General features: G+C 44.0%; 5 protein-coding genes and 1 non-coding gene across 12 annotated transcripts in view; 1 reads left to right on the forward strand and 5 right to left on the reverse strand.

Moving 5' to 3' along the window:
* The first annotated feature begins 643 nt into the window (after window positions 1–643).
* trir (telomerase RNA component interacting RNase) lies at window positions 644–2,429 on the forward strand. The gene is made up of 3 exons (XM_041062364.1): window positions 644–1,509; window positions 1,879–1,950; window positions 2,046–2,429. The coding sequence occupies exons 1-3, from the start codon at window positions 1,216–1,218 to the stop codon at window positions 2,151–2,153; spliced, it is 474 nt and encodes a 157-aa protein (XP_040918298.1). The 5' UTR covers window positions 644–1,215; the 3' UTR covers window positions 2,154–2,429.
* A 203-nt stretch (window positions 2,430–2,632) lies between these two features.
* On the reverse strand, window positions 2,633–12,925 carry ubn2b (ubinuclein 2b). Of its 2 annotated transcripts, XM_041062312.1 has the most exons (17): window positions 12,294–12,925; window positions 11,258–11,386; window positions 11,023–11,124; window positions 10,667–10,798; window positions 10,390–10,493; window positions 9,587–10,082; window positions 9,031–9,101; window positions 8,768–8,897; window positions 8,330–8,436; window positions 8,095–8,205; window positions 7,835–7,978; window positions 7,592–7,642; window positions 7,453–7,495; window positions 5,923–7,224; window positions 4,265–4,472; window positions 3,591–3,659; window positions 2,633–3,309 (listed from the first exon to the last, which is right to left on the reverse strand). In XM_041062312.1, the coding sequence occupies exons 1-17, from the start codon at window positions 12,606–12,608 to the stop codon at window positions 3,263–3,265; spliced, it is 3,561 nt and encodes a 1,186-aa protein (XP_040918246.1). In that variant the 5' UTR covers window positions 12,609–12,925; the 3' UTR covers window positions 2,633–3,262. The 2 variants fall into 2 exon arrangements, with proteins under 2 accessions (XP_040918246.1, XP_040918247.1); XM_041062313.1 differs by lacking the exon at window positions 3,591–3,659.
* A 2,206-nt stretch (window positions 12,926–15,131) lies between these two features.
* On the reverse strand, window positions 15,132–17,941 carry rpsa (ribosomal protein SA). 3 transcript variants are annotated; one of them, XM_041062354.1, is made up of 8 exons: window positions 17,887–17,941; window positions 16,959–17,130; window positions 16,741–16,859; window positions 16,185–16,430; window positions 15,793–15,921; window positions 15,524–15,683; window positions 15,379–15,399; window positions 15,132–15,272 (listed from the first exon to the last, which is right to left on the reverse strand). In XM_041062354.1, the coding sequence occupies exons 2-8, from the start codon at window positions 17,089–17,091 to the stop codon at window positions 15,178–15,180; spliced, it is 903 nt and encodes a 300-aa protein (XP_040918288.1). In that variant the 5' UTR covers window positions 17,092–17,130; window positions 17,887–17,941; the 3' UTR covers window positions 15,132–15,177. The 3 variants fall into 3 exon arrangements, with proteins under 3 accessions (XP_040918288.1, XP_040918287.1, XP_040918286.1); XM_041062353.1 differs by having other exon boundaries at window positions 15,132–15,275; XM_041062352.1 differs by having other exon boundaries at window positions 15,132–15,275; window positions 15,364–15,399.
* On the reverse strand, window positions 16,515–16,654 carry LOC121199165. Its single transcript, XR_005896420.1, has one exon. It is a non-coding gene; the product is annotated as a small nucleolar RNA SNORA62/SNORA6 family (small nucleolar RNA).
* A 1,347-nt stretch (window positions 17,942–19,288) lies between the features above and the next one.
* LOC121198318 (mitochondrial glycine transporter A-like) lies at window positions 19,289–23,896 on the reverse strand. Of its 3 annotated transcripts, none has more exons than XM_041062356.1 (8): window positions 23,872–23,896; window positions 22,062–22,184; window positions 21,679–21,803; window positions 21,370–21,454; window positions 21,036–21,215; window positions 20,707–20,875; window positions 20,394–20,554; window positions 19,289–20,193 (listed from the first exon to the last, which is right to left on the reverse strand). In XM_041062356.1, exons 2-8 carry the CDS (start codon window positions 22,074–22,076, stop codon window positions 20,071–20,073), a joined length of 858 nt encoding a protein of 285 aa, XP_040918290.1. In that variant the 5' UTR covers window positions 22,077–22,184; window positions 23,872–23,896; the 3' UTR covers window positions 19,289–20,070. The 3 variants fall into 3 exon arrangements, with proteins under 3 accessions (XP_040918290.1, XP_040918291.1, XP_040918289.1); XM_041062357.1 differs by lacking the exon at window positions 23,872–23,896 and adding an exon at window positions 22,990–23,203 and having other exon boundaries at window positions 22,062–22,154; XM_041062355.1 differs by lacking the exon at window positions 23,872–23,896 and adding an exon at window positions 22,990–23,203.
* Window positions 23,897–24,138: 242 nt separating this feature from the next.
* The window catches only part of LOC121198294 (myosin-9-like), a 30,391-nt gene continuing 26,896 nt past the window's right edge, over window positions 24,139–27,633 (reverse strand). For both annotated transcript variants that reach the window (XM_041062308.1, XM_041062307.1), the window contains 5 exons: window positions 27,420–27,543; window positions 27,096–27,304; window positions 26,521–26,629; window positions 25,988–26,160; window positions 24,139–25,782 (listed from right to left, as the gene is read on the reverse strand). In XM_041062308.1, the coding sequence (XP_040918242.1) occupies window positions 25,674–25,782; window positions 25,988–26,160; window positions 26,521–26,629; window positions 27,096–27,304; window positions 27,420–27,543 (724 nt within the window). In that variant the 3' untranslated portion in view covers window positions 24,139–25,673. The remainder of the gene's footprint in view (window positions 25,783–25,987; window positions 26,161–26,520; window positions 26,630–27,095; window positions 27,305–27,419; window positions 27,544–27,633) is intronic.

Below are 27,633 nucleotides of genomic sequence, written 5' to 3' on the forward strand. Positions count from 1 at the left end.
CATCATTTTGTGTTGATATTTATGGTGTAAACTCATTATCTTTGCTGCACATTTGCATGGCTTGAAGGGTTGAACTTTTTGGTTGTCCATGTTTGTTTGTGTCACATAAACTGGTCGAGTAGATTATAGCATACTGTACTTCACACAGGGATCTGAGGCAAGTTAAAGATCTGTAGTCCTATCTGTCCTACTTTTGCACTACAAATAAATGGGATCTTAAGAACCGGTGTCTGGAGTTGTCTGTGTCAGTATGTTTAAAGATAACTAAAGTACCACTGAATAGTCTGTACTGTCTGAACCATTTATAACTACTTCTTCAGAAGAATCTGAGCCTGTTTTTATCACCTTGGTCCTTCAGGTTAATTCTGTCATGATCTAAAGGCCAAAGTGAATAATCAGACTTCTCACATCCTTTTGTGCATCTGTGAAAGAATTGAGTGAAAGGGCAAAAGCACTTTGTACATGTCTGTCTCAAAAACAATAATAAACAACACACTTAAATCTAATCAAGAATTAATCAAACAAAATGTAAAATCATCCGCATTCACATCAGCACAGTAACAGTCATCATCATCACAAATATCATATTGAGTATCAGTTCAAATTCCGCCACAGCAGGGGGCGCTAGAGGCACGACGTGATGTCATCAGAGCAAATTAAACATGGCCGACGGTGAGTGATAGATGGCCAAAGTTAGCGAAAACCGTTGGTAAAGCCTGGGAGGCTCTCGGCGTTTGCTGCAGGTATTTGAACTTTGTTGTGCGCCGCAACTGTATTTTTGTATATTTGGATACATCCCACACCTGAGCTGGAGCTTCAGGTTGAGTTTGCTCGCCCGCAAAGGCCTTACTAAACCGGGCATTAGCCCGCGGTGTTAGCCACGTTAGCAACCGAACCAGCGCCTGCTTTTGTTTTTGTCAGGCGGTGTGCGCTAGAGGGCTGGCACTGTGAAGCCGTTTAGCCTTTTTTTATTTCGCCTTTTTTCCTTAAAAAAATTACACATTTTTCTGAACTGGACTGTGTTGCTCTTTAGATTAATTCCGCAGCTTTTTATATACTATCACGGGTGGGGTCCAGCGCGTCTCGCAGCGTGTCGGCAGAGCTGTTCATTAAAGGCCAACTTCGCAACAAAGCCATACTTCTTGCAAAACTGACAAGACACTCGCTTTTGAGCTGCCGGACCGTGCCTGTACATGAACATTACACCCAGGTAACATGGATCCAAAGCGCGCACACGGTAAACCTCAAACAAGCGGCGACGGCAGCAGCGGCGACTCCAGCTGCGGCAGCCCCGCGTCCCCGTCCGACAGCCCCGCACCGGCGTCTAGCAAAGCCACTGCGCCCGGAGGCAACGTATTCGCCAACGACGGCAGCTTCATGGAGATGTTCAAGAAGAAGATGGAGGAGGAGAGAAGGAAAAAGGAGACGCAGCAAACAGATGGAGACGCGAAAGCCACCGAGCAAGGACGGACATCAGTGGAAAAGAAGCCCCCTCCCGTGACGAGCTTTGTAAGGGGTTTGGCAGTTGCAAGATGAGATAGCAGTAGTTTAACACACAAACAGATTAAATCACCATGCACTGATTGACAGTGTTACTCTGACTGGCACTTCAGTTATTACATCCTGAAATAATAAGTACTTCAGTATTAGCTGTGGTATCATTTCACACACATGCCAGTGCCTGTGTTATACTTACATTATTTTGCTATGTGGCAAATAGATCAGTCAAGTCTAGGGATACTCCGCTCTGATGATGGTTTCGCTGGTGGTGCGGCAGGAGACTAAATGTAGACCCTCTGCTCTGGTGTAGTCTCCTTCATTGGCAATCCACCTGCAAGGGCTCCTATAACGGTTTCAGTCTTCTATCCCCTAACCCAGGTGGGGAAGCGCAGAGGCGGTGTGTTCCTAAAGACCGGCATGGTTGCCAAGAAGCAGAAACAGGACACAGAGGTAAGTAGGGTTGATGGTAGCACTGTCAGCATGGTGTATGTGTAGTTTTGACTCCCACGGCTTACCACAGATTACCTGTGTCTCCTTTCCCACAGGCTGAGCCAGGCAAGAGCGATGCTTGGTCAAAGTACATGGCTGAGGTGAAAAAGTACAAAGCCCACCAGTGTGGCGACGACGATAAAACCAGGCCTCTGGTCAAGTAGGCTCCGCAAGGTGAACATGAAGCGACAGTGTTTACTGGGAGAAGCTCCGGGAGGGCCGGCCAATCCTGACCTTCTCATACTGCCAGTTCACGTTACCTTTCACATCACGGCTCTCACAAACTCCTTAGACTGTCACACCCCCCCTTCCCTTTTTTCTTTTGTATTTGCCTTGCTTGTTATTTGTTTGGGCGTCAGTGATTTGATCTGGTGTCAAAAGGTGTTTCAGAATCTTGACAAACATTATTCATCATTATTATTAAATCTTTTCAAATTTGACATGTCTGGTTTATCTAAGGGTTCATTAATAATTTGATTTGTTAATAGCCAAACCAAGGTTTCAGTTAAATCTCCACTGCCTATTTTAGTGAGATGTTGCACGTCAGTTCTGGTAGATTGTGTTACCTTCAGACTTAAGCGTAGTCAGTTCAGAGGAAACACGGTTTTACTAGAAACATCAGTTTCTATCAGATTACTCCATTGTGAAGGGAAAGATTTTAATTAAAAGTTGGTTTGAGATCTATACAGGATCGAATCCATTCAAGAATTCAAGTACAATTAAAAGTGTACAACTTTCATTGGGAAAAAAAAGCTCAATTTCAATTAGCAGTTTACATTTCTTACAGGTATCAGTGATAATTACATTATGATAAAAACAGCACCAAATAGACACACTGACCATGCATCAGAGAGGGAGACATACAAAGGCACACTTTCAGCTGCACCATCCACACACACACACACACAGAGTCACTCAGGCATGTGCACGCACACACACATACATACATACATACACGCTCACCTAAAAAACCCACTCATTCCTTCTCCCTGTCCACAGTGATATAGGTCTATTTTGTAAACATTGACAAACAGTATTTGTCATTTTATTTAACAATTCTATGAAGAATAGTATTTAAAACTTATCAAATTGTTTAAAAAAGTTATATTTAACTGTGGTATTCATGAAAACTTGAGCTGATCTTCTCAGATCAAGTATCCTAAGTGTAGCCCAGTCTGTATTTCAGACCTCTGTCACCCAAAGCCATGTTCCATCCTGATTTGTCCGGTCAAGTCATCAGAGAGCATCCGCTGGGTGTAGAAATCCATCTGTATCATAGAGTCTTCCTCTTAGCGTCTCCTCCTTGGCTTTGACTGACATCTGGACAGGAATAGTACAGTTCTTGAAATCAGTGAAAAGCAGTGACAGACAAAAAAAAAAGAAGAAAACACACACAAACTACAGATTGGACGACAGCTAAAACGACTCCATAACAGGCATGCTGCCACCAACAGACGAGCAGAGAACAGAACAGGACCAGACAGAAAAGGACAACCTGAGACACAACACCAGACACTTGAAAAAAAAAACAGAAAGGCAGGAGAGGGAGTAAATGGAGCAGGCTTTGAGGGTGGAGCGGGGGGGAGGGGGTCCGATTTTACCTGAGAAAGCGAGCTGCAAGTGAGGAGGCAGAGCAACCTGAGACCCTGACTGGAGACTCTTATACAGATCTGAGGAGACAGGACAGGGGAACAAGGAGGGAAAGGGAGGGGGGAACAGATACCAGCAAAACAGGGCGGGGGGCGTGGAAAAGAAGGAGAAGGCAGATGGGGGACAGGAGCAAAATGGCACAGAGGTAAAGGGCAGGTAATGACGGCCAAACAGAGAAGGAGATAAAGACAAGAAGAAGTGTGAGGCCAAGTGAATGACCGGAGGAGGGGGGGAGTAACCAAAACAGGGTTGAGAGAAATTTTGGGAAAATGAAGCAAACAAAATGGAATAATGTCAAACAGGAGAAAAATCACAAGCTTACATCTGACACAGAGTATGGTGATAAAAACAAATGATGCTCTAACATACAACACAAAACAAGGCCTACACAGGAACACCCAAACACACAACAGCAGAGCAGCAGACATACAGTGCCTGACTACTGTGTTAAAAAAAAAAAAAAAAAATCTAAATATTTCAATCGAACCAACTGGATGATTATTTTCTACATTATACTATTTAGTATGCGGAGTTCCTGCCACCTGTGTTAAATGTGTATGTGATGAATAATTTAAATATCATCTGCATAAAGTTTCCATGTTTGTACCCTGCGTTCATCACTCACTCTGGGTCAGGGTAGAGAACGGTGCATTGCTACTGGCCGCGGAGCCGCTGGCCGCCGTACTGGAGCCTGCTGTACCCAGTGGAGGCAGGTTGAGCAGCGGGGGGAACTGGAAGGGTAAGGACACGGGCACCAGGCCCCCCAGCATCCCGAACCCCAGGGGAAGAGACGAGGCCGAGCCGAGCAAACTGCCGCTACCTGCTGTGGAGACCTGAGCAGAAGAAGAAATGCTGATTCCAGATACTGTGTCAGAAAACACACCAACTCTTCATTTTTCTTTCTGATCCTGTGATTTTTACACTTCACCCAAATCACAAAAACTGATTTCCCCACATACCAAGAGTGGAACAAGATCCTTTCTCACGTTACAACTATTACTATATAATGTATTGCTGCTGTTGGGTAGTTCAACCTATAATAATGTAGGCCGTGCATCCATTTGTAAAACGTCACACTTTTGGCTTTTCAAAATAAAAGCAACACAGGTGTATTGCATGCATGCCATGAATATTTTTTCATTTCTATTCTAATTTATGATTGGCCTCACGCGGCCGGGCAGGGACACACAAAGGGCCAGGTGGGGCCCGCCCAGGTCTGGATCAATCAATTCATGTACAATGTTTCTCATCTCTACTTCTTTTCAAATTTCTTGTTTTGTCTAACCAACAGTCCAAAAACCACAGATATTCACAACAAGGTCAAACAGATAATAAGAAAATCATCACAACAACTAATGTGAACTAATGAATGTTTGGGCATTTTTGCTTGAATAATTAATCAATTATCATATTAGTTGATAATTAATTTCCTGTCCATCAGCTAAGTGATTAATGGATTAATTTCAGCTCTACAACGTTTCTTAATAATAAATGGTCATGTTGTCTATTAAATAATAAATTAAAGAACAATATGCAATTACTCAAAGTGAAAGTACTTCAAATTTGTTGGGCCTTGTGGGACAGAATTTCAGGCACTGGAAGGATTGAGAACTGACAAATTTAAAAGTCACACATGTTTCTAAAAGAAAGCTACTCAGCTACTCTTGATGATACACAGACCTTACTCTGGCACATTTGCAATATTTCTTTTCTTTTTCTTGTTAGAGAACAGCTCTAAAACAACACTGCTCACTGAGTAACCCAGGACACTGTTTCTGCTAAATCCACATTGCTATGGATTTTTGCTGGATTGATATTGATTGAGCTAATTGAACCACATGGCTACACACCACTCAGGTTAAGTGGAAAATGCTTGTGGTTTAGGTGAACTACCCACAGAAGCATTGGCTGATCAGAAGAAGTGTCTTTCTCTCGGTTTCTTACACTATTACTCCTGAGTGCACATCAATATTGAGTAATACTGAATATTCCACTCATTAGTCAGCTGAGGAAACCAAATCAATGAGCAGTTTACATGTCGAATGTATAAAGAAAAAATAATTTGAGTCAGTTCATGTTGGACTTCAGAAATCTAAAACCGTGAGTGCAGACTAACACAGTGTCCCTGTTCAATAAAAGTTTTTTTTTTTCTGGAGACTGATTATAGTGAATGTGGTGACTGATCAAATTACTACAGTGAGTGTAAATGTGAGTAATGATGCATTAAAACAACAGGGAGGACACACTACAGGTTACTAATCTGGACATGAAGTCAGTACAAACCTGTGGCAACTGAGAAGAGACGGATGATGATGAAACAGACACGACAGACTTGGCCCCCTGAGGTGTCCCACTCCCAGGCCTCTGACGCTGGCCTGGGTTGGCAGAGGCCACCGTGGGGGAGGCACTGGACCCTGAATGCTTGCTTATGGATGAGGTGTTAATAAGGCTGGTGTTGGTGGCGCTGTTGTTGTTGTTGTTGGGGGGCTTCTGGCTGCCTGGAGGAGTGTAGCTGCCTTGCCCTGGCTTGGTCGCTCCTCCCTGGGCACCTGAGAACTGTGGGCGGAACCCTGCTGGGGTTTTGGCAGAGTACTGGTGTATGGTGGGGGTTGCCTGAGACCTGGGGCTCTGAGAGATGGAGGGTGAGGCTGAGGGGGTGGAGGTGACAGCAGGGTTGGGGGTGCGGGGAGTGAGTTTGACAATAGGTGGGATACTACTGTGTGTGGACTTGGTGAGAGTGGCGTGCATAGGGGTGATGAAGTTAGACTGCGGCTGGGGCTGGGGCTGAACTCCAGGGAGCGTCTGAGAGAGGGAGGGCGAGGGGGAGGATTTACTCTGGGGGGTGATGGGCAGGCGAGTTGTCTGGAAGGTTTTGGAAGTCATGAGCGAGGGTGATGAAAGGGTGTGTGGCCGAGACTGAGGCGACGTGAGGATGAGAGCGTCGCCGCTGTTGGCTTTACTATTATTGCTGCCTTTGAGGAGGCCGGAGGGGGGGGTGGAGACCCCCGTCTTTGATCCTGGGGGCACAAGTGGAGACGCAGTGGGTGGTGGACGTGGTTTAGGTGGCGACGCTGAGGCAGGCATGTTGGCTTTTGCCACACCCATAGGTCTCTGAGTGTTCAAAACTGAGTGTCTGTGCGCCTGCGGCATGCCCTTGGCGACCCCCATCCCATCCACCCTCACTGAGGGCAGGGGAGAGGACGTGATGGAGGGAGGCCGAGACAGAGAGGTGGAGGAAGACGAAGAGGTAGAGATATAGTGAGGTGCATTGGAGCTGGGAGTGCTGACAGAGTTCTTTTTCTGCTGCTGAATGAGTGGCGAGGGGTGGAGGGGGGAAGGGTTGGTGGCTGTCTTGGGTACGTCTGGGGACGGGGGGCTGTCCCCCTGGGCCAGGCCCTTGGCTGCGTTACCGAGGATGGCGAGGGCCTGGGAGATGGAGTCCAGGCAGGGAGCCGCCAGATCCTCATCGAGGGAATCGAGGCATATGGGCTCAGATGGTGACTGAGGTGGTCGCTTGGCAACCTGGGCAGCAGGGGAGGGAGTGGCACCCGCCGAGGGTGTGGACCGCTGGACCCAGACGGCCTCCTGGATTTAAGGATTACACAAAAATAACATTTCATAACCTGACTTTACCCCCAGTGGCATTAAAGAAAAGGTTTTCATGGTCATCTACAAACATACACCCATTTATACTGCACATTTAGAGATTACATTTAAAGACACATAAGACTGATCAAAAGCCCAACCTAACAGCGAGCACATTCAGTGAACCACATTTTCAGAGCATCACCTACAACTAATAAAAAGTCTGACCTTTGGCTTGGCCTTGGGAGTAGGAACCATCTTCTTCTTTGCTCTGGAGTGAAATGACAACAGAGGTGAGCGAGAACAAGCTAAAACATCAGAGTCAGTTATGAGGAAAAACTGGTTAATAGTACGTGACTTGACTCACGTGTAGCCTGTGAGGTGACCATGAGCCATGATGCTCTCTTTGAACAGCATCCTGTCGACAAAAATAAGCATGTAAGACATATTCACACAAGAGATGTTCACGTAAAAGGGTTTACTACTCAGCCAGCAAGTAAAAATAGGAGTGGGCTGCGATCTTGCTAGTTAAAGCTGCTATTGAAAACATAAAATGCAGCTTGTAATTAGTACAAATACACAATTAAAATTCATTATAACACACACACACCTGGCCTGCATCCAGCCCTTCGGCCAGAGAGGCTTGACTTCGGTCTCCATGAAGGCTTTGAGGTAGTCCTCTAGAGACACAGAGTTCTTTCCCTCCAGCTCATAGCAGGTCAGCTTCACCTTCACCAGGTTACACAGCAGCGACCTGGAAAACACGTACAATTATCCAAACACTGCGTCACCACAGGGGGAGAAGTGACTGTTATGTACATTTATGGCTCCTTGCAAAGGAAATGAACCTCCGTCCTCTGTGACACTGACCTGAGTTTGTCGTCCCAGACAAACTTCTTTCGAGGCCCCATCACCCTCTTCCCTGGTTTCTCCTCATCGTCATCCTCCGACCCGTTCTTCTCTCCCTCCTCAGACTGCTGCCTGAGAGCACAGAGAGAAACATCACATGTCAAATCACCTGTATAAACAGCGTGAATGCAAATATGTGAAAAAGGCAGGCAGATGTAATGACGAGAGCCGAGGCTGATTGGGGACGTGTCCTTACTTTGCCACTTTAGCGAGGCAGTCCATGTTGTATCGAGCAATCTGCTCCGGCATCACGCTGCACACCGCCAGCTTCAGCTTCAGCAGGGGCGTTCGAAGACGGTCATCCTGGGCGACGGGGATAAGCACAGTCGGAAAAATCACACACACGTACGAAGGGCAGCACACTCGCATGCTAAATATAGAATCAGATCAGCGAGCACACAGCCAGCAGACACAACAGTGACCAAAACAAGGATTTAGCTTTCACACAGTTACATTTAGACACATCTTCAACCCATTCAATTCTGCAGAGGACAGTTTTTAAATGACATCAAATAGCCATCCAAAACTGCTAAGTAATGAGTGAAGTGCAGCAAGAGGTCCTCATGGTCTGACTTGGAAGAGACAACGATTTTTGTCCCCACGTCTAAAGATAACATCAGTTACTCCCACACACCTGTATGTTGAGGCTGAGCTTCTTAAGGCGTTTGAGCAGAGCTTCTTTATTGCAGGGCACAAAGGCCTCCAGGTGAGAGTAGACGGCTGAACGCACCTCTGTAGGCTGCTCCTGAACCTGCAGCTCAATACTGCCACACACACACACACACACACACACACACACACACACACACACACACACACACACAGAAAGATTTACGTAGATTTATATTTGTTGATTTATATCTGTGTGCAAAAGGTGAAACTCTGAATGGTACTCACTCCAGTAGGATGTTGTTCATGTCCAATGTGAAGAATTTCTTCCTGCCCTCTTCATCAAACAGACGGGACGCCTGTGACGAGAGACAACTATTATTATCTAACAGACTTCAGCAACGTCTCTGTTCACATTTGTGAAAGAATGTGTCACAGTCCTGACAAACACAGACGTCAAAAAGCGGAGAGGTTGTTAAAATCTCTGGCCTCCCATGGACCAAGACACGGGCACACACTTATCTATAAAGCCATGCCTGGGTTAAAAGTCTCCTTATCTATGTACATTTGTTCAACAAAACTGTGTGAACAGTGATGCGTGTTTTTACAAACAATCCCTAGAGTCTGCACTGAACTTGGTAATAGGACGTGTGTATGTTCACTCTGCCTGATGGTGTTTTGGAGTGTTTTAGAATTTTGATATGTTAATCTCATTAAGTTATTGTTTGCAGTTGGTTTTGGTAATTTTAGCATCCCTCTGACATTGTGAACATGATTTTTACTCCAACTCATATGTAATGTACACTCTGCAACACGTGATCCTGGGTAGTACTGAAGTTCGTACCGCTCTCAGGTCTTCAATGCGCTTTGCGAGCGGCCCTGGGAGTCCACTGGGCAGAGGGGGAGGGGTCATCATGCTACCCTGTGACGCTCGGCTGCCACCTGCTTTATGTCCCATCCCAAAGGAGCCGTTCTCTCCCTGCGCTGGACTGGAGGGCTGAGGGGAGTCCAGCATCCCAAAGTCCAGGTCACCCATCATGTCCTGCAGTATGTCGTTGTTGGCTGAACCCAGCAGTGACATCACAGCCGGGTCGGCGCTCAGGTCAGCCATGCTGCAGTCGTTGCTGCCAGCAGCTTTGGGGTGGGTGTTGAGGAGCGCGCTGTTGGCCTTGGGCACTTTGGCGTTGGGTCGTGGCAGACCAGCAGAAGCCAGATTCTTCTTGCGAATCTCCTCTTTCTCCCTGGTGAAGCGGCGCAGCATGTTGGCCAGGTGGATAGAATCCTTCATCAGTTTCTTCCTCTTTTTCTTTTCTGGCCGATGAACATTCAGGGCTGAAACTCTGCCAGAACAGAAGAAGAGAGACATTTCACCAACTGGCAGAGGAATGAATCTGTCATGATTAACTCCCAAACTGGCAGACTTAAGAAGGTGAGGGTGCTGAGGGAAACCATGACACATATAGACTAACTTCCAGTTACAGAACTCCCTCTTTCAGTCTATTTGATTACACAATTGGTAGACTTTTGAATCAATCTGCACATTTAACTGAATTACAACACAGACTTCTGAAAAGAGGAAATAAAACATACAAAAATATTGCACACAGAAAACATGGGACAAATAACAAGCCTGAGATTAAACCTCACCCAGGCTTTGGCACTTTGTTCTTCTTGGGTTTCTTGTCCTCCAGAATTCCATCTTGCTTTTTCCGTCGTTTTTTAATCACCCGCTCTTCACCATCTTTCATCTTCTACAAATGGGCACAAAGATGTAGGCTAATTAGTGTGGTGTAACAACAGCAGCTCTCAGTACAGGAACAGTTTTAACACTGACGTACAAAAACATTTATGTATAATCTACCTGTATATATAGGTACTTTTATTTGCGATGTATTCATACAAGTGCACAGAAGTAAAAACCTACCTTGAAGTGATTATCCTCCGTGCCTGCGTTCTCTCCCTCAGAGTCAGAAGCTGGTCTGAACTGCAGAGTGCCTGTGTTGATGTAGAAGCCTCCATGTTTTGTGGTGAGAGAGGCCGGTACCAGCTCGTCATACTGAGGTCGGGAGAGAAGTGCAGTTACTGTTATTCTTCTTCTGCTACTCAGGACACAACGTGTGATTTTTGTGTATATTCTCAGCCCAAAACAGAAAACTTCCGGTTATCGTTTTTGATTTTTTGAAAAAAATTTTAAAAAAGATGAAAACACAAAAGGATTGAAGTTGGCACACAATGTGGAAATTAATTTTTCATTTCTTTGGAAAAAAGTAGAGTACTCACAGCCTCTGAATTGTCTATAAAGGGGTCAGTCTCATCATAGCCATATCCAATATCAATGAGATCCTGCATCCTGTCCTTTTTCTTCTTCTTAGAGCCACCACCCTGCAAACAGAGCGAAAACACAGGGATCAAAAACCCTTTTAAAAAAAATTATCTGGCACGCACAGCACGCACCACATCCAAACAGTTGCAGCTGTAACAATATACTCAGATATCTTGAGATTACAACGCTTACATATTTGCTCTCAAATTTCTTGGCCAGCTCTTCGACCTCCCGTCTCTCTCTCTCATCATCAGCAAAGGGGTCACTGGGGTCCAGGGGAGGAGTGAGACCTTTGGGGACTGTTGAACCTGCAAGCTTTACCTGAAGTAAACAAAGAAACAGGATCAAGAGTGAAACAGAAGTTTCTGATGTTTCAACAGCTATGAACCTCCTCGGTCAGGTTTTCTTAGCATGCTTGTCACAAGTTGTAGATCTCAGTCAAAACAGTTGTATAATATCTTCTGTAACTCTGAATGCAGTGTATAATATATATATATATATATATATATATACATTCCCGACTTGTAAATAGTGTTCACATCAACAACCAAGTGAATAATACAGACAATATAGAAGTGCCTGAAAATCAAACAAGTAGAGATATCTCACATCTGCCATAAGACCGTAAGTCAATGTATTTAAACCCAAATTTAATGGTTATACTGTCAATACACTCAAGCAGCTCTGAAGTCATACAATTGTCTTAAGTTGTTCTGTGATGTGAGCCTTACCAGGCTGTAAAAATGGAGACTTTCCCATGTCTACCATCCATCCTATATGACCTGAGAGCAGACAATTAACAACCCAATGAGGGTCAAACAGAAGTGGAAGATCCACTGTTTCTGTAGTTTCACTGATACTAGTAACCGAAATTCAGGATGCAACAGCCTCTGCCTTAATAATTTCCTGACACAAGTCTGCCAATGTTCAATACCAAATACCCGGATTAGCCATTTAACATGTAACCTTTCATCCTCAGCATTAATTTTCCTGTCCAAACTATAGCCAAGGATCATAATAAATAAAAAGCACAAGAATAAAAGTTACATAGTTGAGTTCCTTATTAACACTGCCTGTACACAACTCATACTTTTAAGTAAGTAACAACATCTACAAGCGTGACATCTCAGCCCCACAGCCCAGCCAGGGCGCCTCTCCTGAACTGGTGCCAGGTTAGGCCCCTCCTGCTCATATCATGGTGCCTACTGTGTCTCTACTCTCTCCTAACCTGAGTAAGAGTTGACTGGACCAGCTCGCCGTAGTTGAACTCGGCGGACCCTCGTTCATTCGGCTCGGTCAGCGGGAGGTTGAGGCGGACGGTAGGTTTCGTCTCCCCGGTCTCGGCGTCGCCTCCTTTCGTGTTTCCAAACAGACCCCCGCAACCTCCTGACCCCACGGCCGCGGCACTTCCACCTCCATCTTTCCCAAAAGTGATGTCGACGGCCTCATCTTCGCGGCGGCGTTTCTTACTGGACTCCGAGGTCGGCGGCGAGGTGCTGAAGGATGAGATGGTGACGAACGGCACTTTCCTGGGCTCTGCCATTTGACGCTCTCCGTCCGACGACCGGGCACGCAAAACGTGGAGCGCCACACTCCTCTGCCGCTGACTGGAGAGCTAAACCTGGAGATGGTCGACAAGTACAGCTAGCTAGTTGCTCTGCTAGCTAGCTTCCTCCGAATGGGTGCTGCAGACAACACAATCACTTTTATCTCCTCTCAGCCCGTTTTAATCCATATAGTTTATTCCCTGGCGCGGCCCCCGTCGCCTACGAGGGACTTAAACAGTGAGAAATCGCAGTTTTGAGCGCTTCCATGAAATTGGTGGTTAGCTACCGCAAGGAGTATTCCGTAGTAGCCATCTTGATCATTATTATCATTATTCAGTGGCTGGGCGTGCGTATGAAAAGAAAGCGGAAGCCGGGGAGGAAAGGGAACCGTGTTCGTCCAATGGCAGAGCTGGAACACGCCCACCTGACACACAAGCGCGAATGTGGACGAGATGATTGTTCTACACAGGCGGGACACAGCTCTACTATTTACTACACGGAGATGTTAGATTTTATTCCTGGTTTTTCTGCCCCGATAGCCCATAAAATCAGTGAGGGATCATTTTTATTCCCCATCCTTTCTAAAGCTTAAGAGGTGCACATCAATCTTATGAATTAAATGTTCCCTGTTGATTTTTCCCCCCACCAAAGTAACAGATCCTTCATTTCTCCGAGGATGTATGAGGCCTTATTTATTTTGTGTGGCTAACCTATGCAGAGGATGTTTTCCCCATCCTTTCTAAAGCTTAAGAGGTGCACATCAATCTTATGAATTAAATGTTCCCTGTTGATTTTTCCCCCCACCAAAGTAACAGATCCTTCATTTCTCCGAGGATGTATGAGGCCTTATTTATTTTGTGTGGCTAACCTATGCAGAGCATTTGTTTGACTGTCCTTCTGAGTAGAGGGTAAACTGTCTTGTGATGAATAAATATAAAAATAAATATTTGGGCACAAGAGACACTGTGCAGCTGTTTTCACACGCTATGTTTTAAATCTGTGGAATGCCCATTTAATTTTTGCATCTGAAAGCCTTGGTGCAAACCAAACTTTCTGTTCAGCCTCAGTACATAGATTAACATTTTAATAAAGCACAACAGCGTGTATTGTTCAAGTGGCAACTACAGATAAAATCTCCTACTTGCACTGGAGAAGGAGATGCTTTCCATCTTGTTGTACATGTAAAAGATGTCCAATGACAATAAAAGGCATTCTATTCCTGCTCAGCTCCAACTAGCTGGTTAGAAATGGATTTCCTGCCTCACTGTTAGTTTGTAAGTTTCAGTGTATTTCGTTGTACATGAGTTTCATACTTAAATTAATGGTCAATCAGTCGAAAATCCACTGATGACAGTTTTTCAATTCAATTCATATAGCACCTTCCACAATCAAAACTGTCTCAAAGCGCTTTACAGAGACCCAGAGCAAGCACTTTAGGCGACAGGGGCAAGAAAAACAGGAAGAAACCTTGAGCAGAACCTGGCTCAGTTTTGGCTTCTCAAACATTAAGTGTCACCTTCTGGAAAAGATTTTCATCAATAATAAAAAAAAAACAGTTATGACTATTCATATACATGTATCTCATAAAGTGGGATGAGTATAAAATCTTATTTAAAAAAAAAAAAAAAAAAAAAAAAATTCATAGCCATATTAAGTATATCAGCTGCAAAATAGCAAGATTTAACTCCCCAGCATCTCTTTCTGTCCATTTTTTCATATATGCAAACTGTGTTTGCTCTACATTTGCTTAGGTAACCAGTAATTAGTCAAGCGATCCTTTGTTCCGCAGAGTGCGATAAACTCGTCCCAATGGAACTTTGCATTTTTAAAGGACAGTGAACAATTGTCAGCTTGTAAGTCAAATCCCATGGATCAGTAATACGGAAAGACCAGCCCAGCCCAGAGTTGGTACAGCCCAGTCAGAATCCTCTTACCTGTGCTGTACCAACACAGCACCCAGTCAGTCAGGATGTTGTATGGCTGAAACTAATTTGCTAAATCAGGTGTCCAAAGGGCTGTGTGGCTACAGGTTTTTGTTCCAACCAAGCAGCAGCACAGCAGACTTGACTCATTTAATCAACTGATCTCAGTCTTCAGACAGTTGATTAGTCAAACCGCGTGCTCTTCATTGGTTGGAACAAAAACCTGCAGCCCTTTGTGGAACAGTTTGGACACCTCTGAGCTCAATAGTACTTATAATTTTCACATTTGTTATCATTTACATAGCCCTCCTGAGTTATTACTTCTTACTAAACCCTCACAATTGGTTTCAATTGTCACCTTAACCAAAATACATTGGTCTAATACAAAATAAATTCCCCTAATAACCATCAAAGTGGTATTGTATAATCTATGTCCTATGCTACACACAGTTACAATGTTGTGTACAATGTACAAGTATCACTAATGTCCCAATTTCAGGAGTTTCACTGGCTTTGACAAACTCTTTAATTGTCTCTGATGTCAATAGAAGAACTGATGAAATGACCTTCAGTGAATACTAAATGAAACAAAGAAAGTCAAAGTGTAAAAAACACTTTTATTCTTGAGAACATGGTCATTGATTTAAGACCAGTCAGCAGTGGCACCACCCCAGTCAGACGCCTGGGCAGTAGGGGCAGTGGACCAGTCCTCTGTGGCAGGCTGAGTACTCCAGTCCTCTGCTAGGGAGAAAACGAAAAAAATAGCAAAAAGCAGAAAATTAAATATTTCTTACATCTTCCAATAATCTTAGCTTCAATATACACTCACCAGAATAAACCTCACCTGTTTTAACAGCTGCAGCAGCTGTAACAAAAGAACCAAATGTTTTAACATTAGTTCAGTGACACAGAACAGTAGCCAATCAAATGTAGTTTTACAAAGTTTAGGTAAAGATAAGAGTTGATCAAAAGAAAACTGGTGATCTTACATGTGGGGAACTGCTGGATGGGCACAGATGGAACAGCAACACCCTCAGACCAGTCAGCTACCTCAGGCTGAGTAAACTCAGCTGCAGGGGCGCTCCATTCACCCTGGAACTCCTCCTTTCCAACAGCCTTCTCAGCTGCGGCCTGCTCCTCCTTCTCAATCTGCAGAGGAAACGTGTGCATTACAGCATGCAAATCCACTCATGTAACCATTACATACGGCAACATCAAGCCACTGTACATTTGACAAGGTGCCTTGCATTTGTCTTACCTCTTCAGGGTCCCTGTAGAAGTACAGATCGGGCATGACCTCCCATGGGTGCTCCCTTGAGATGGTTCCCCTCATCCTGAGAACCTCCCTGGCCAACATCCACCACATCAGACCCACAGAGTGGTGACCCTGCAAAACAGTCACAGGTTGGTTCATACCCACAAAGGCATAAATATACAAAACAAAGTTTGCCTTTTGTGGCAAGGCCTCTACCTGCATCCCCCTGTGTGGTTCAGAAAGAAGAGGTTAAAGGCCAAGCATATTATTTAGCACACATCCTACACCCCGCACCGCACAGACAGGACAGCACCGGGCTCTAACAGTGTGCAAAATGTAAGGATTTACGGGGTGGCAGGGTTACTGTATACAATGTTTTATTCAGCTGGTCTCACCTTATTGTTACAGGGGATGGCAATGTCCACGTATCTCAGTGGGGAGTCAGTGTTACACAGGGCAATGGTGGGGATGTTGACGTAGGAAGCCTCAGTCAGTGGCTGATGGTCAGCACGAGGGTCTGTCACAATCAGGAGGCGGGGCTCCCTGAAAGCTGCCTGGATCTGATTGGTGAATGTACCAGGGGTGAAACGACCGTGGAAGGTGGTGGCACCGGTGGCAGAGGCAAACTTCAGCACTGCTCTCTGAGGTGTGAGAGAGAGAGAGAGCAAGTTGTACTCAAAATCTCAGATGAACTGATGACAATTTCCCTTGTTATTAACAATTTGCACTGTGGCTCAGGTCACTATCAAACCCCAGTCATGGGACCGCCGTCCTCATGGTGTTAGCGAAAACCCGGCCCGCTTCCTCTTGCACACTTCCGACACCTGAACACTGACATCAGTGCCCGACTTTAACAGTGTGCGTATCATAGTAATGTACAGATGTGCCACTGCACAAGCAGCAGTCACAACAGTGTAACAGGATGTTGATTTACACAGTGTTTATCTTTACCTGTCCAGTGTTCCTGGAGGAGATGACGCACACATCAGCTGGGTTCTCAATGGCAACAATGGCCCTGGCTGCCAGCAGCAGCTTCTCCCAGGTCTTCTTCAGGTTAATGATGTACACACCTGGAGGTTTAGGAAGAAGCCCAAAGCACAGAATTAGAATCTTACTTCATGACTCTTGTGTATTTTCTGAATGACTAACACCACAGCGAGAGGACTCACCGTCACTTTTTCTCTTGTAGACGTACTGCTCCATCTGGAAGTCCAAGTTGGTGCCTCCCAGGTGGGTTCCTGCGGCCAGGAACTTCAGCACATCCTCCTCCTTCATTTGAAGGACATCCAGACCTCCGGACATCGTGACCGCTTTCCCTGCGTTACGAGTTAGATGGGAGAGCTAGGGGGAAAACAAAAAAATAAAAAAACAAGCATTGGTCACACTGTCACAGCAGATGTCTTTTACAATGTCATGGTGTGCAATCAATTGATTCAAGAGTCTTTATTGACATTATGCAAGCATAACGAAATTTTGCAGAGATTCCGGGCTTAAACATATAAATACACATATAAATAACAAATACTTAAAAAAAAAGACCACTTGTGACTAAGGACTGGAAATAATGGAATTTCTATTTGGGTGTCAAAGTTATGTAATTAGGAAATAAAACTTTTCTGTTCAGGATGGGCAGGGTGCATCGTTAGCTACAAACTCTGGAGTGTGTGAGGCCTCAGCGCCTTGCTAAACGGCACTGCAGCAGGCTAAGAGCCATTAACTAAAGCCATCCGGGTTAAGGATGGCCTTTAAAAGCGTAAAACCACACCACACACCAAGGGTGCACTCACTTCACCGTATTCTTTAACATATAACAACAAATTTGTAATTATATTTCATTTGGCTAAACAGCGAATACGAGATCTGATCAATATTTCGAGTTAGACGAGAGCGGAACAGCGAGATGAGCGCGTGTCAGCAGCTAGCAAGTTAGCTATGCATGTTAGCACTGTCTATTCTGTGATAATTGGAGGCGATAAAGACACGATAGGCTGGATTTATATCGTCCTGCTGTGTGCTTAAAGAGTTATTTATCACTACTTTGTATCCCCGGCCGCATTTTAGGCGTTTATTAGCCCCAAAAAACAGACTAAAACTCACCACGAAACAACGCCGTATGGAAATCTGACCACACGGTGAAAAGAGGGAGCTGGGAGGAAATGACGTAGATTTTATACCAAATTTCCAAGCGTGTGATTGGCTGATTTTTTTTTTATGACGGGATTAGTGTAGTTCTGAATGTGGTCACCAGGTGGGGGCATATCCTGTGCGATGCACTGACAGGAGCAGAGGTAATCAGAGGTCGGAATACGGGTCGGATGGGTATCCCATATTAAGACAATGGAGATGGAAAGACCATATTAAGACAATGCTGAGACGTTGACTTCTCAGGCAAAGACTGACCTGTGTTGTAACAATGTTTGCGAGAGATAAAGTGTTCCAGGCAAAGGGATCATAATATGTACACAATGACCCAGCGAGTTGAGAAATGATTTCAATGAAACGTGTCTTATGTGCAGAAAGTTGTGTATGACAGTGTAATCCCGTAAGGATATGTGTAGGCCTTAATACCGTCGAACTGTGGCGGGAGGCTGAACAGACACAGACAGAGAAGTAGGTTAACTGGTAATCATGTGTTGATTCAAAACTTGTGTTTGGATTAATGTCAAGGGCATTAGAGGCGATGGATCTTACAAATATGGCTAAAAAGAAGGGATGGGGCAATGTGTCACATGAGGGAAGGACATGTTTTGGAGCAGTTTTCTGGGAAAGGAGAAGAGTAAAGAACACTATAGATAGTAATTTTTTTTAAAAATTGGTTCTCAACACACTCAGAGTCTGTTACTTTGATCTGTCAGATTCTTGATCCAGAACTTCTTAATGTCTGCAGCTAAGTCACTAAGGAGGTCTGTGTCATGCATATTATTCATGTATATTCTTCATATAATTGAGAGGTTTATGTATGAATAGACTGCACATACAATACTTTGAAAATAAAATCAAATAGAAATGGAGAACAAGTCTTGATAAAGTGTAGTAAACACAATTCTTCCTCTCTTTAATAAATAATGAACATGTCTGTTTCAGCAGACAGATCACCAGAAATAGCTTTGTTTCTTACTGTAGCCTGACAATCCAATACTCCTTGTCCTCATTTACTATTTGATGACATGTCACCACACCCCCTCTGCTGCTTATCTCTGTCCCACAGCGCTGTGATAAGTCTTTGGCCCTTATGTTCTGACAATCTGCTGCAACATGCTGAGTGATATGTCTTTCTTATCTTTTGGAAGTGCGTCTGATAGTTTTATGCCACAGCTGAACTCATTAAGCCATCCCATCGGCAGAGTCAGCCATTCTTCTCTGCAATTAATAAGAGGAAAGTATTATCATGTTACTCCGTTACTTAAACTTTCTTAGGAGTTTTTAGGAAAGTTTTATTTTGAAGAGTGGTTATCCATTGTAGTATGGGTTTATTATAATTTGAAGCTGGCTGACATACTGTACATCATCTTATTTTATTAAACATTCACAAAAAGGTCAAATACTTTAACAATGGTAAGTAAGTTAGCAATAACATACACTTCAAACAAATATCAAAACAAAAATCTTTACATTTTAAGGCAGCTGAATGTTCTGAGCAAATATATCACATATTTTATTTTACCAAAAAAAAATCCTAATAAATTAAATAGTTTCTCCTGGTTTTAAACTGTGCCATCACAGAGCTGCAGAGGTTAAAGTGCATTACAGAAGTCGGAGCTGTATCTGGGACACTGTCTCGATCACTGCAGTCTTTCTGAAATCACAAGCATGTGTTCCACAGCTGTGAAGAAAAAAACAGACACAGGAATGCCCACCGCATTTCAAAAACGGGGGAAGTCTCAGTTAATGACAGACTCCAAAATGCTCATCAGGATCACATTGTAGATCATTGAACAGCTTGTAGTGCAACACAGAACATCACAGCATATCAGTATTATTTTAAACTGTTTTCTCCAAATTTACAGGCCAGAAGTTGGATTCCTGAACTTCAGCCATAACCTGGTGAAACATTTCATACAGCAAAACTCTCCACATCTCTTCTGTAATGTGCTTGTCAGTCATTTAGACAAGTGTACACTCTCTTTGCTCTTGTTACAGTGAAATATTTTAAGTCACCGAAAGCCTCTTATGGGCAGCTCCACTGTAGCAGTTCCTTCCTCTTCACACATCACTGTCTTCATTCACTGACTTGACTTTGATCTCTTCTTTGGTTCACGAGCTTCTTATCAACTTTTCCCTTCAGGACTTCAGTCCAATGTGGGCCATCATCTGCTCATACACCGTCCATGCCATGGCGGCCATCATGGTCCTCCTCAGTGACCGAGGAACTGCCCCTCTGAAGAAGCCCTGGAGGCCATGTTCCTTAGAGAGAGGACAAGGACAGAGGTCAGATATGATCATTAAATGTATCACACAGTTATGTTCTGTACAGTTAAAACATCGGTCTGTTCAGCTGGATATCCCTGAATGAAATGCAACTTGACATTATGAACTGTGAGATAATGAAGGCCTCAAACATTCCTGACCTGACCCACTGAGTAAAAGAGGAGTGAGATATTTACCATATAGATGTATCTGATAGCCTCTACCGTCCTCAGCTGTGGATTCACTTGGACGTGTGTCTTGACCACATCGGCAGGCTGAGTGATCAGGGAGGCCAACACACCCGCCAGGATCCCACAGCTGAAGTTAGCCAGGGGGGCCGAAGGAGATGTGCTGATTTCTTGAAGGAAGACAGACAAGTAGGTATTTTATTCAAATGGCCGTCAAAGGCAATTATCTATTTAGCTTGTGTTAGAATTTAAAACATATATATGTTTGTCAAGCACTTTTTACACCATGTTACTGTGTGTCTCTCTCTGGGTCTATACTTACCTTTTGGCAGTGAGGCCTTGGTCTGGCTGTAGAACATGACGTAGATGCCAGAGAAGGGAACGTCTCTGAGGAGAGTGGCCATCAGGCCAGAGAACAGAGCTGCGGGACCTTCAGTCTGACACACACTACGCAGAGCTCCGACCACGCTCCTATAACTGTACCTGCCACACTGAAACACAGCGATACAAACATTTAATTTGGTTCAATACGCATGCAAGACACTAGTCCAAATAAAGTTGACACATAAAACAAACTAATAAATGTCTTTTGCATGAACAAAGTTGAAAGTGAGAGCAGCTTATTTTCATGCATCTGCACTCTGTGCTTACTTCAAAGCGTGTCTTGATTACAGTGGCCGGCAGCATGAAAACCCCTGCCACCGTCCGGGCCCCACCTCCCAGCAGCACGGCCTCTATGGCCCGTGGGCTGCTGTCCTGGAAGAAGTGCTGCTTCAGCGAATAGTAGGTGCTGAAGTAGATCCCCACACCTGGGATGGTCCGAACAAAGGACTAGAAGAGCAAATGGGTGAGACAGCAGAGTCAGAAGAATGGAAATCTCAAGCTTGTGAATTAATTAATTTTTTTTTTATACGTTCAGTAACTCAGGAGGAGGGAGCAAATGTGAGGTTATGAGCAGCAGAAGGTAGCAGAACTTTGTTCTAACCGGTGAAACTCCTTTCCACAGTCCCAGCAGCCTCTCAGTCCGCACCACACTCAGGAGCACGTTCACCATCCCCACTCTGCCCGAGCTGAAAGAGGAGCATTCAGACAAGCCGACAGGAAGGTGGTCAGTGGCAAATAATGAACACTGCTTTCATGTGCTGGATACAAGGTTGAGCCGAAGCAACACTTTCTATTGTGTTCATCCAGTCAATAAACCAGCTTTTGGAGGCCATAATAAAGCACATGATGCAAGCTAGTGACACTGATAAATGAATACGTGTGTTTAAGTGCTCAGCGTACACAGACTCACCCAGGCTGCACGCCGCTCTGCAGTGTCTGCAGACGGGTCTTGACCAGGTCAAGAGGCTGGAAAAGCAGCGTGGAGCAGGTCCCACTGAGGGAGCCACACATGAAGGCTTTGATAGCTGGGTGAGCCTGAGGAGGAGGTTAGAGACAGACACAAGGAGAGAGGAAGTATGAAGGATCCTTTAACTTCACTATGTCCCATCAGGAAAAAAGGAGAGTAAAGAAAGGTTATCAGCAGGTCAGAGTGACATCAGGATGCCCTGACCTCGAGTTGGTTATAAAAGGTGCAATGACAAAAATGAAAAACAAAACAAAAACAATATCACCACTAATGACTATTGTCAGTTAAACAAAACACTACATAACTGTTCTGATTGCAAAACTCACCAGTGACAGTTCCATAGTTCTTCAGGGAGATGCTTAACCTTTTTTTCAACACACAAAATCCTCCGTTCTCCTTCCCTTTGTCAGCCTCTCACTCTGATGAAATGTTGAGAATGAAAATCACACCTTAAAAAGATGAGAAACGCAAAGTCACAACCTGGCCCTTCCCTTCAGTTCAGCTCCACAGCACAGTGTTCGTCTATGGAGTATGTCCTACAGATGCTGGAGCGTGTGTGTACAGTCCTGCTGTCAGTATCAGGCTGCTGCTGATGGCACACACACACCAGGCTAAATATACAGGTCACCCGACCAACACGGCGTTTCCCATTTGCGACCACCTGACACAACACGCAGCTACTCATTAACTAACCAAAGATCATCCTGCTACATATTAGGATGGATCTGATGATTGCCACCACGCTGCATGTTTTTCATGTTGAGGGTGAACGTGAACACATGATGTTGAGGGTGAACGTGAACACATGATGAACTCATGCCATGTGTGTCTGTGTCAACACAGACTGGTAACACTATGTGCTCTTGTTTCTAAATGATGGTTTGTTGTCTCCTAACAGATGTTTCTGGGTTTGAATCCCAACATCTGCACTTTAGTCTATAATTTAATAAAACTCCAGGGTTTTTTAGACACAGTGACACCACATGCATTCAGCTTCAACAAATCAAGGATATAAAAGGTGTGAAAGGGTCAGCAGACTAACTGCACAGCCTTAACAACATTATAACCCCAATTTGATTTGATAATACAGTCGCAAGTTGCAATTCAATCATTTAAGGTGTCTTCGTCTTTAGCTCACCCTCTATAACCTCCTTAAATTTCCTGCAGTATGAGGAGACATACTGCAGGAGACAGACTGATATAAGTCACAGAGTGATGCTTGACAATCCTCCACTGATTATAAAGGCTCCTCACCTCACTGTGCTGCCGCAGTGAAGTTTTCTCTCCGTCGAGGGCCCGAAAAAATGAACCACAGCGAGGTTAAACGTCTGCGTTAATCCTTCAGACTGTAATAACCATTGCACAGATAAACCTGAGTCCTACTGGCAACCGCAGCTCTGTCCTGTGACATAAAAAAGCTGATAATAACCTGAAAGTTACAGCCGTGCTGATAACTCAGACCGGCCGGTTCCTGTTCGGCGACGTAACGTGGCGTAACAGCGAGCCCCTCCCACCCAGGAGCCGCTTGTTCTGATTGGTTATCCAGCGGTCTGGTCGAGACGTCAATATTAAACGGGCACTACTCTACCGAGTACGTGACAGGTGAAGCTCTGCACGCACAGGTTGGTCCAGAAATTAGTCCGCACCTTCTCGGAAACAACAGTTTAGACAAAACACACGTGCATTCACTGCAGTGGTTCTCAGTCCTTTTCCTGGCATGCCCCCCTTCACGTGCCCGACACCTCACAAATTTTATCAATCACTTTATAGGATTACACCTTCTTTTTAAAGCTCGTTTTCTATACAAAATTGACTAACTACTACTATTGAAACTACAGGTGCCAAACGGTGGAGTAAAAAGTACAATATTCTCTGAATGAACAGAAAATAGAAATACTGAAGTACTTGTATTTCTTCTATATGTACTTAATGACTTTCCACCATTGTGTGGACTATAGAATGCCATGGACATTTACATCTATATTTGAATTTAAAAAAAGTATTTCTATGAAACATAAAAATCTTTATATGTTGTTTTTATTATGCTTGAGTCATTGTTGTTAGTCATGTGTTTAGATTAAAGCTGCACTGAAACAGAAAAATGACTAAGAGAATAATTCCAAAGACAGTTCTCACCCAAATTTCTCCATCCTTGTTTACTATATTTTGTTCCACAGTGAAACCGGTTTGGACCTGATTGTGGACTACTCTATTAGTCCCTTGTGGAAAATCCTGATTGCCCTCTGGTGGTGAGAATGTATTATGAAACAACAACCTGGACCCCAGAAGAGTCAGGTTTTGGACTTCATACCAGACCTTATCCACCCCATGACCCCCAATCTTTCCAGATAAACCTCTGCAAATAAACATCCGTATGAAATAAAGACACAGGTGGTCAACATGTAGCAGTTTAGAAAGCCTCTTTAATTGCAATAATACCAACATTTCACAACATGATTTTCCATTCCAGAGGTGCAGACAGACAAACATTACAAAAGAATTGAGGAGATGCAGTTTTTTCTTCTTTTTTGGATTTCCTTTGTTTTTAAGTGCGAAAGACGTGATCCTTTTAATTGTGAACCTTTATTCTTAAAGTAACACATTCCTCTCACTTCCCAGCAGTGTGAGCCAAAAGCCAACCCTGAGCACAGCCTGTGAGGGGTCTGTATATCTATACAACTACTCATCTGATACATCTACTCAATGCCTGGCCACATTTCAACTCCCCATGTCTATGTGAAGCCCTGTAGGCCAGTCAGAGTAAAGCGTACACAGGTCAGAGTAACAAAGTATGTTCCTACCTCCTGAATCTGCCTTTGGTTTGAAACAACCTCAGCTACTCCTCCCTCAACAAGCTATGCCCAGAGAATACAGTGTGCGCTGTAAGTATTAATCTACCCCACCACCCCATTTAAACTTTACCCTGAACATTAACCAAAACACTGATAGTGATAAAAATAAAAATCAATGCATGTCCAGAAAAAAAAAAAAGCCAACAACCCTGCCCAGTAGAATTCAGCTGCATTGTAAGGCCTTAGTGTGTGTTGGCAGTCTGCGCGCCTGCTAGATGAGCATGTACGCAGTCTCTCCAAACCTTCCAAGCATCTCCGTCACGGTTTCAACTAAACACACAACTGCAGTGGTTTATGATGTCTAGGCTAAAGTGTTTTTTTTTTTTTTTTTTTTTTTTTACCATGTCAGTGCAAAATTAAGATATTTCAGCACAGTCACAATCAAATACCTTCAGTACGCATCAATGAGTTTCCAATTGTTACTTGAAATCTGCCTCAAATTTTATTTTCCACATGAAATGTGTGTATCAAATTATTAAGCTCAAAAGCGTAGTCACAAGTGCTAACTGCAGCTAAACTGATAGAATACATTTCAGCATATAAACCTTCATTATAAACGGAGGCGAGAGCGCGAGCGTAATAAACATGAAGCACTTCCATTCTTAACCATTATAAAAACTTGTGCATAAAATACAATATTATAGATCGAGTTATTACTTTGGTCCCCTTCCAGTAATCTGTCTTCATTTATGTATACTTCTTTCTTTGTTTTCTCATTCTTCAATTAGAAAAATAGATCCTAAATCAGGACTATCATAACTGGAATGTTTCCTTATAAAAATATCATTTTCTTTTTTTTTTATTTTTCCCAGAGAATGAAAAATGAAGCAAAAAGAAAAAAATTTGGCCCAAAATAATGTGTGTATTTGTCAGCATGGTGATTGTCCCTGTTTACTGGCTTCTGTATGTGTGAAAGTGTATTAAGAATGCATAGATTGTCAGTGTTAAAGAGATCAGACTGTCACCGGTTTGTGTTTGTTTTGTGTTCCTCTCTGTTCAGCAGGTTCAGTAATGTGTGTGCTCATGTGGATTTGGGTCTGTCTATCTATGATGCAGTTCTAAGGAGTCGAGTGGCACGGTGGCTGTTCATTCAGGCTTGGGCTCGGGGGTCTCGCTCTTGGGCTCGCTCTCCTCGTCGCTCTCGATGCCGGGGCGGGGAACAGTGCGGCGCACGGTGAAGGGGAGGTCACCACGCCTAAAACATGGAAGAGGAAAAAAAAAACAACAATAAATAAAAAAAAAAACACACACAGTGAGTGAGCAGACTATGCTTGAGATAATGTCACGGAGAACCATCTTGCAACTACCTTCAACAGTTCTGTGTAGGACCGCTACAACCATCCACGTAATAAACTGAACACAAATAAAACATACTAGGTGTCTACAGTCCGTTTGCCCACCTGAGCTTGTTCTTGAGGCTGGTGACTTCACGGTTCATGGCGTCTGCAGACTCTGTGGCATCCTCCAGCTCCCTCTGCAGTTTCCTTCGGTTGGCGTTGGCTCTCTGAGCCTCTTCCTCAGCCTCCTCCAGCTGACGCTTCAGCTGCTTCATACGAGAGTTCAACTTGTCGACCTGAGAATTTGACACAGATTGTGTTAGATTTTCAAAAAAAAGTACTGAAATCTGTTTTCCTACAGGCTACAATGATGCAACGCTGCTCTGCATAATACACCTTATACAGCAGCTGCCTACTATTTCACATAACTGTTTAAAATCGCCACTTTGAGCTTCAAGGCTTATTTTGGCACCTGAGCAATATTTCACTTACATCATACAATCAGTTACCAAGCTCTCAGAGAGTACTGATGTGGAGCTACAAAAACACATTACACTGATAATACTCAGAAAAGCCAGATTACAGAGACAGAAATAGCCACTGCAGAGCTCCTGTGACGGTTTTGAGTTTTACCATGGTGACTGAAAATCTCTGACCTGGTCCTTGTACTGCTCTGTGTTGCGTCTCTCGTCATCCACCTGCAGGATGACTTCCTTCAGTTTCTTCTCTGTGCGTCTCACAAGCTTGGTGGCACCCTGCCTCTCCCTGAGTGAAGAGTACAACACTGATCAGGCTAAAGACATGACACATAGTCATAGTATTGTGTTATTATTGAGGTGGAGCTAATTTAATCTGTTTTTTTATATATATACTGTTACTGTTACTTTAATCAATAAGAGTGCATCAGACTTTATAAGATCATCATGTTTTATAAATAAAATCTTATCCTGAAAAATAACTATTCACTAAAGATGTCAAATAAATGCAGTGGGTTGAAAATACAATGAAATAGAAGGATAAAGTAGAAAAAAAATAGACACACTCAAGTTAAGTACAAGTATGTCAAATCAGTACCTAAGTACAGAAAAGTAAATGTACTTAAACTCCACCACTGGAGCAAAGAGACGTTTCCAAGCACTGATTAAACATCACCTCTTCTACTGAATATAATGTGAAGTAAATGTGCAGTGGTTTGTCCGTTATCTCTCATTTCTATGCCTGAGGCTCTCACCTGGTCTCCATGTCCAGCTGTTCCTCCAGCTGAGCGATCTTTGCCTCCAGGGCGGCCATGTTGGCCTTGTACTTGGACTTGACAGTTCCTTCCAGCTCCTGCAGCTTCAGCTTCAGCTCCTTGTTCTGACGCTCGAGCTGGGCACGAGCCCCTTCCACACGCTGAGAGGCACTGCGCTCTGCTGTCAGCTCCACATTCATCTGGTCAGTCTAAACAGGTGGGACAGGGACTCGTCACTCTGGGCTGAACACTTGGCTCTTCAGACAGATAACGCTGAACATCACAAACCTGTGTTGATAAGATGTGTAACGTGAGCCTACTAACCTGCAGCATTGCTTTCTTCAGCCTGTCGTTGATCAGCTCAGTGTTGCACTGCTCCTCCTCCAGCTCCTCCTCCAGCTGAGCAATACGAGCCTCCAGCCGTCTCCTCTCCTCGGCTACCTGAGCACTGAGAGACGCACAGAAGAAAAGGGAGATGGAGGGATACAGAATAATAATAATAATAAGTTGTGCACACAACTGATAGTTTGGGCATTTA

This window comes from Toxotes jaculatrix, chromosome 18 (assembly GCF_017976425.1).
Source record: "Toxotes jaculatrix isolate fToxJac2 chromosome 18, fToxJac2.pri, whole genome shotgun sequence".
NCBI classification, from domain to species: Eukaryota; Metazoa; Chordata; class Actinopteri; family Toxotidae; genus Toxotes; species Toxotes jaculatrix.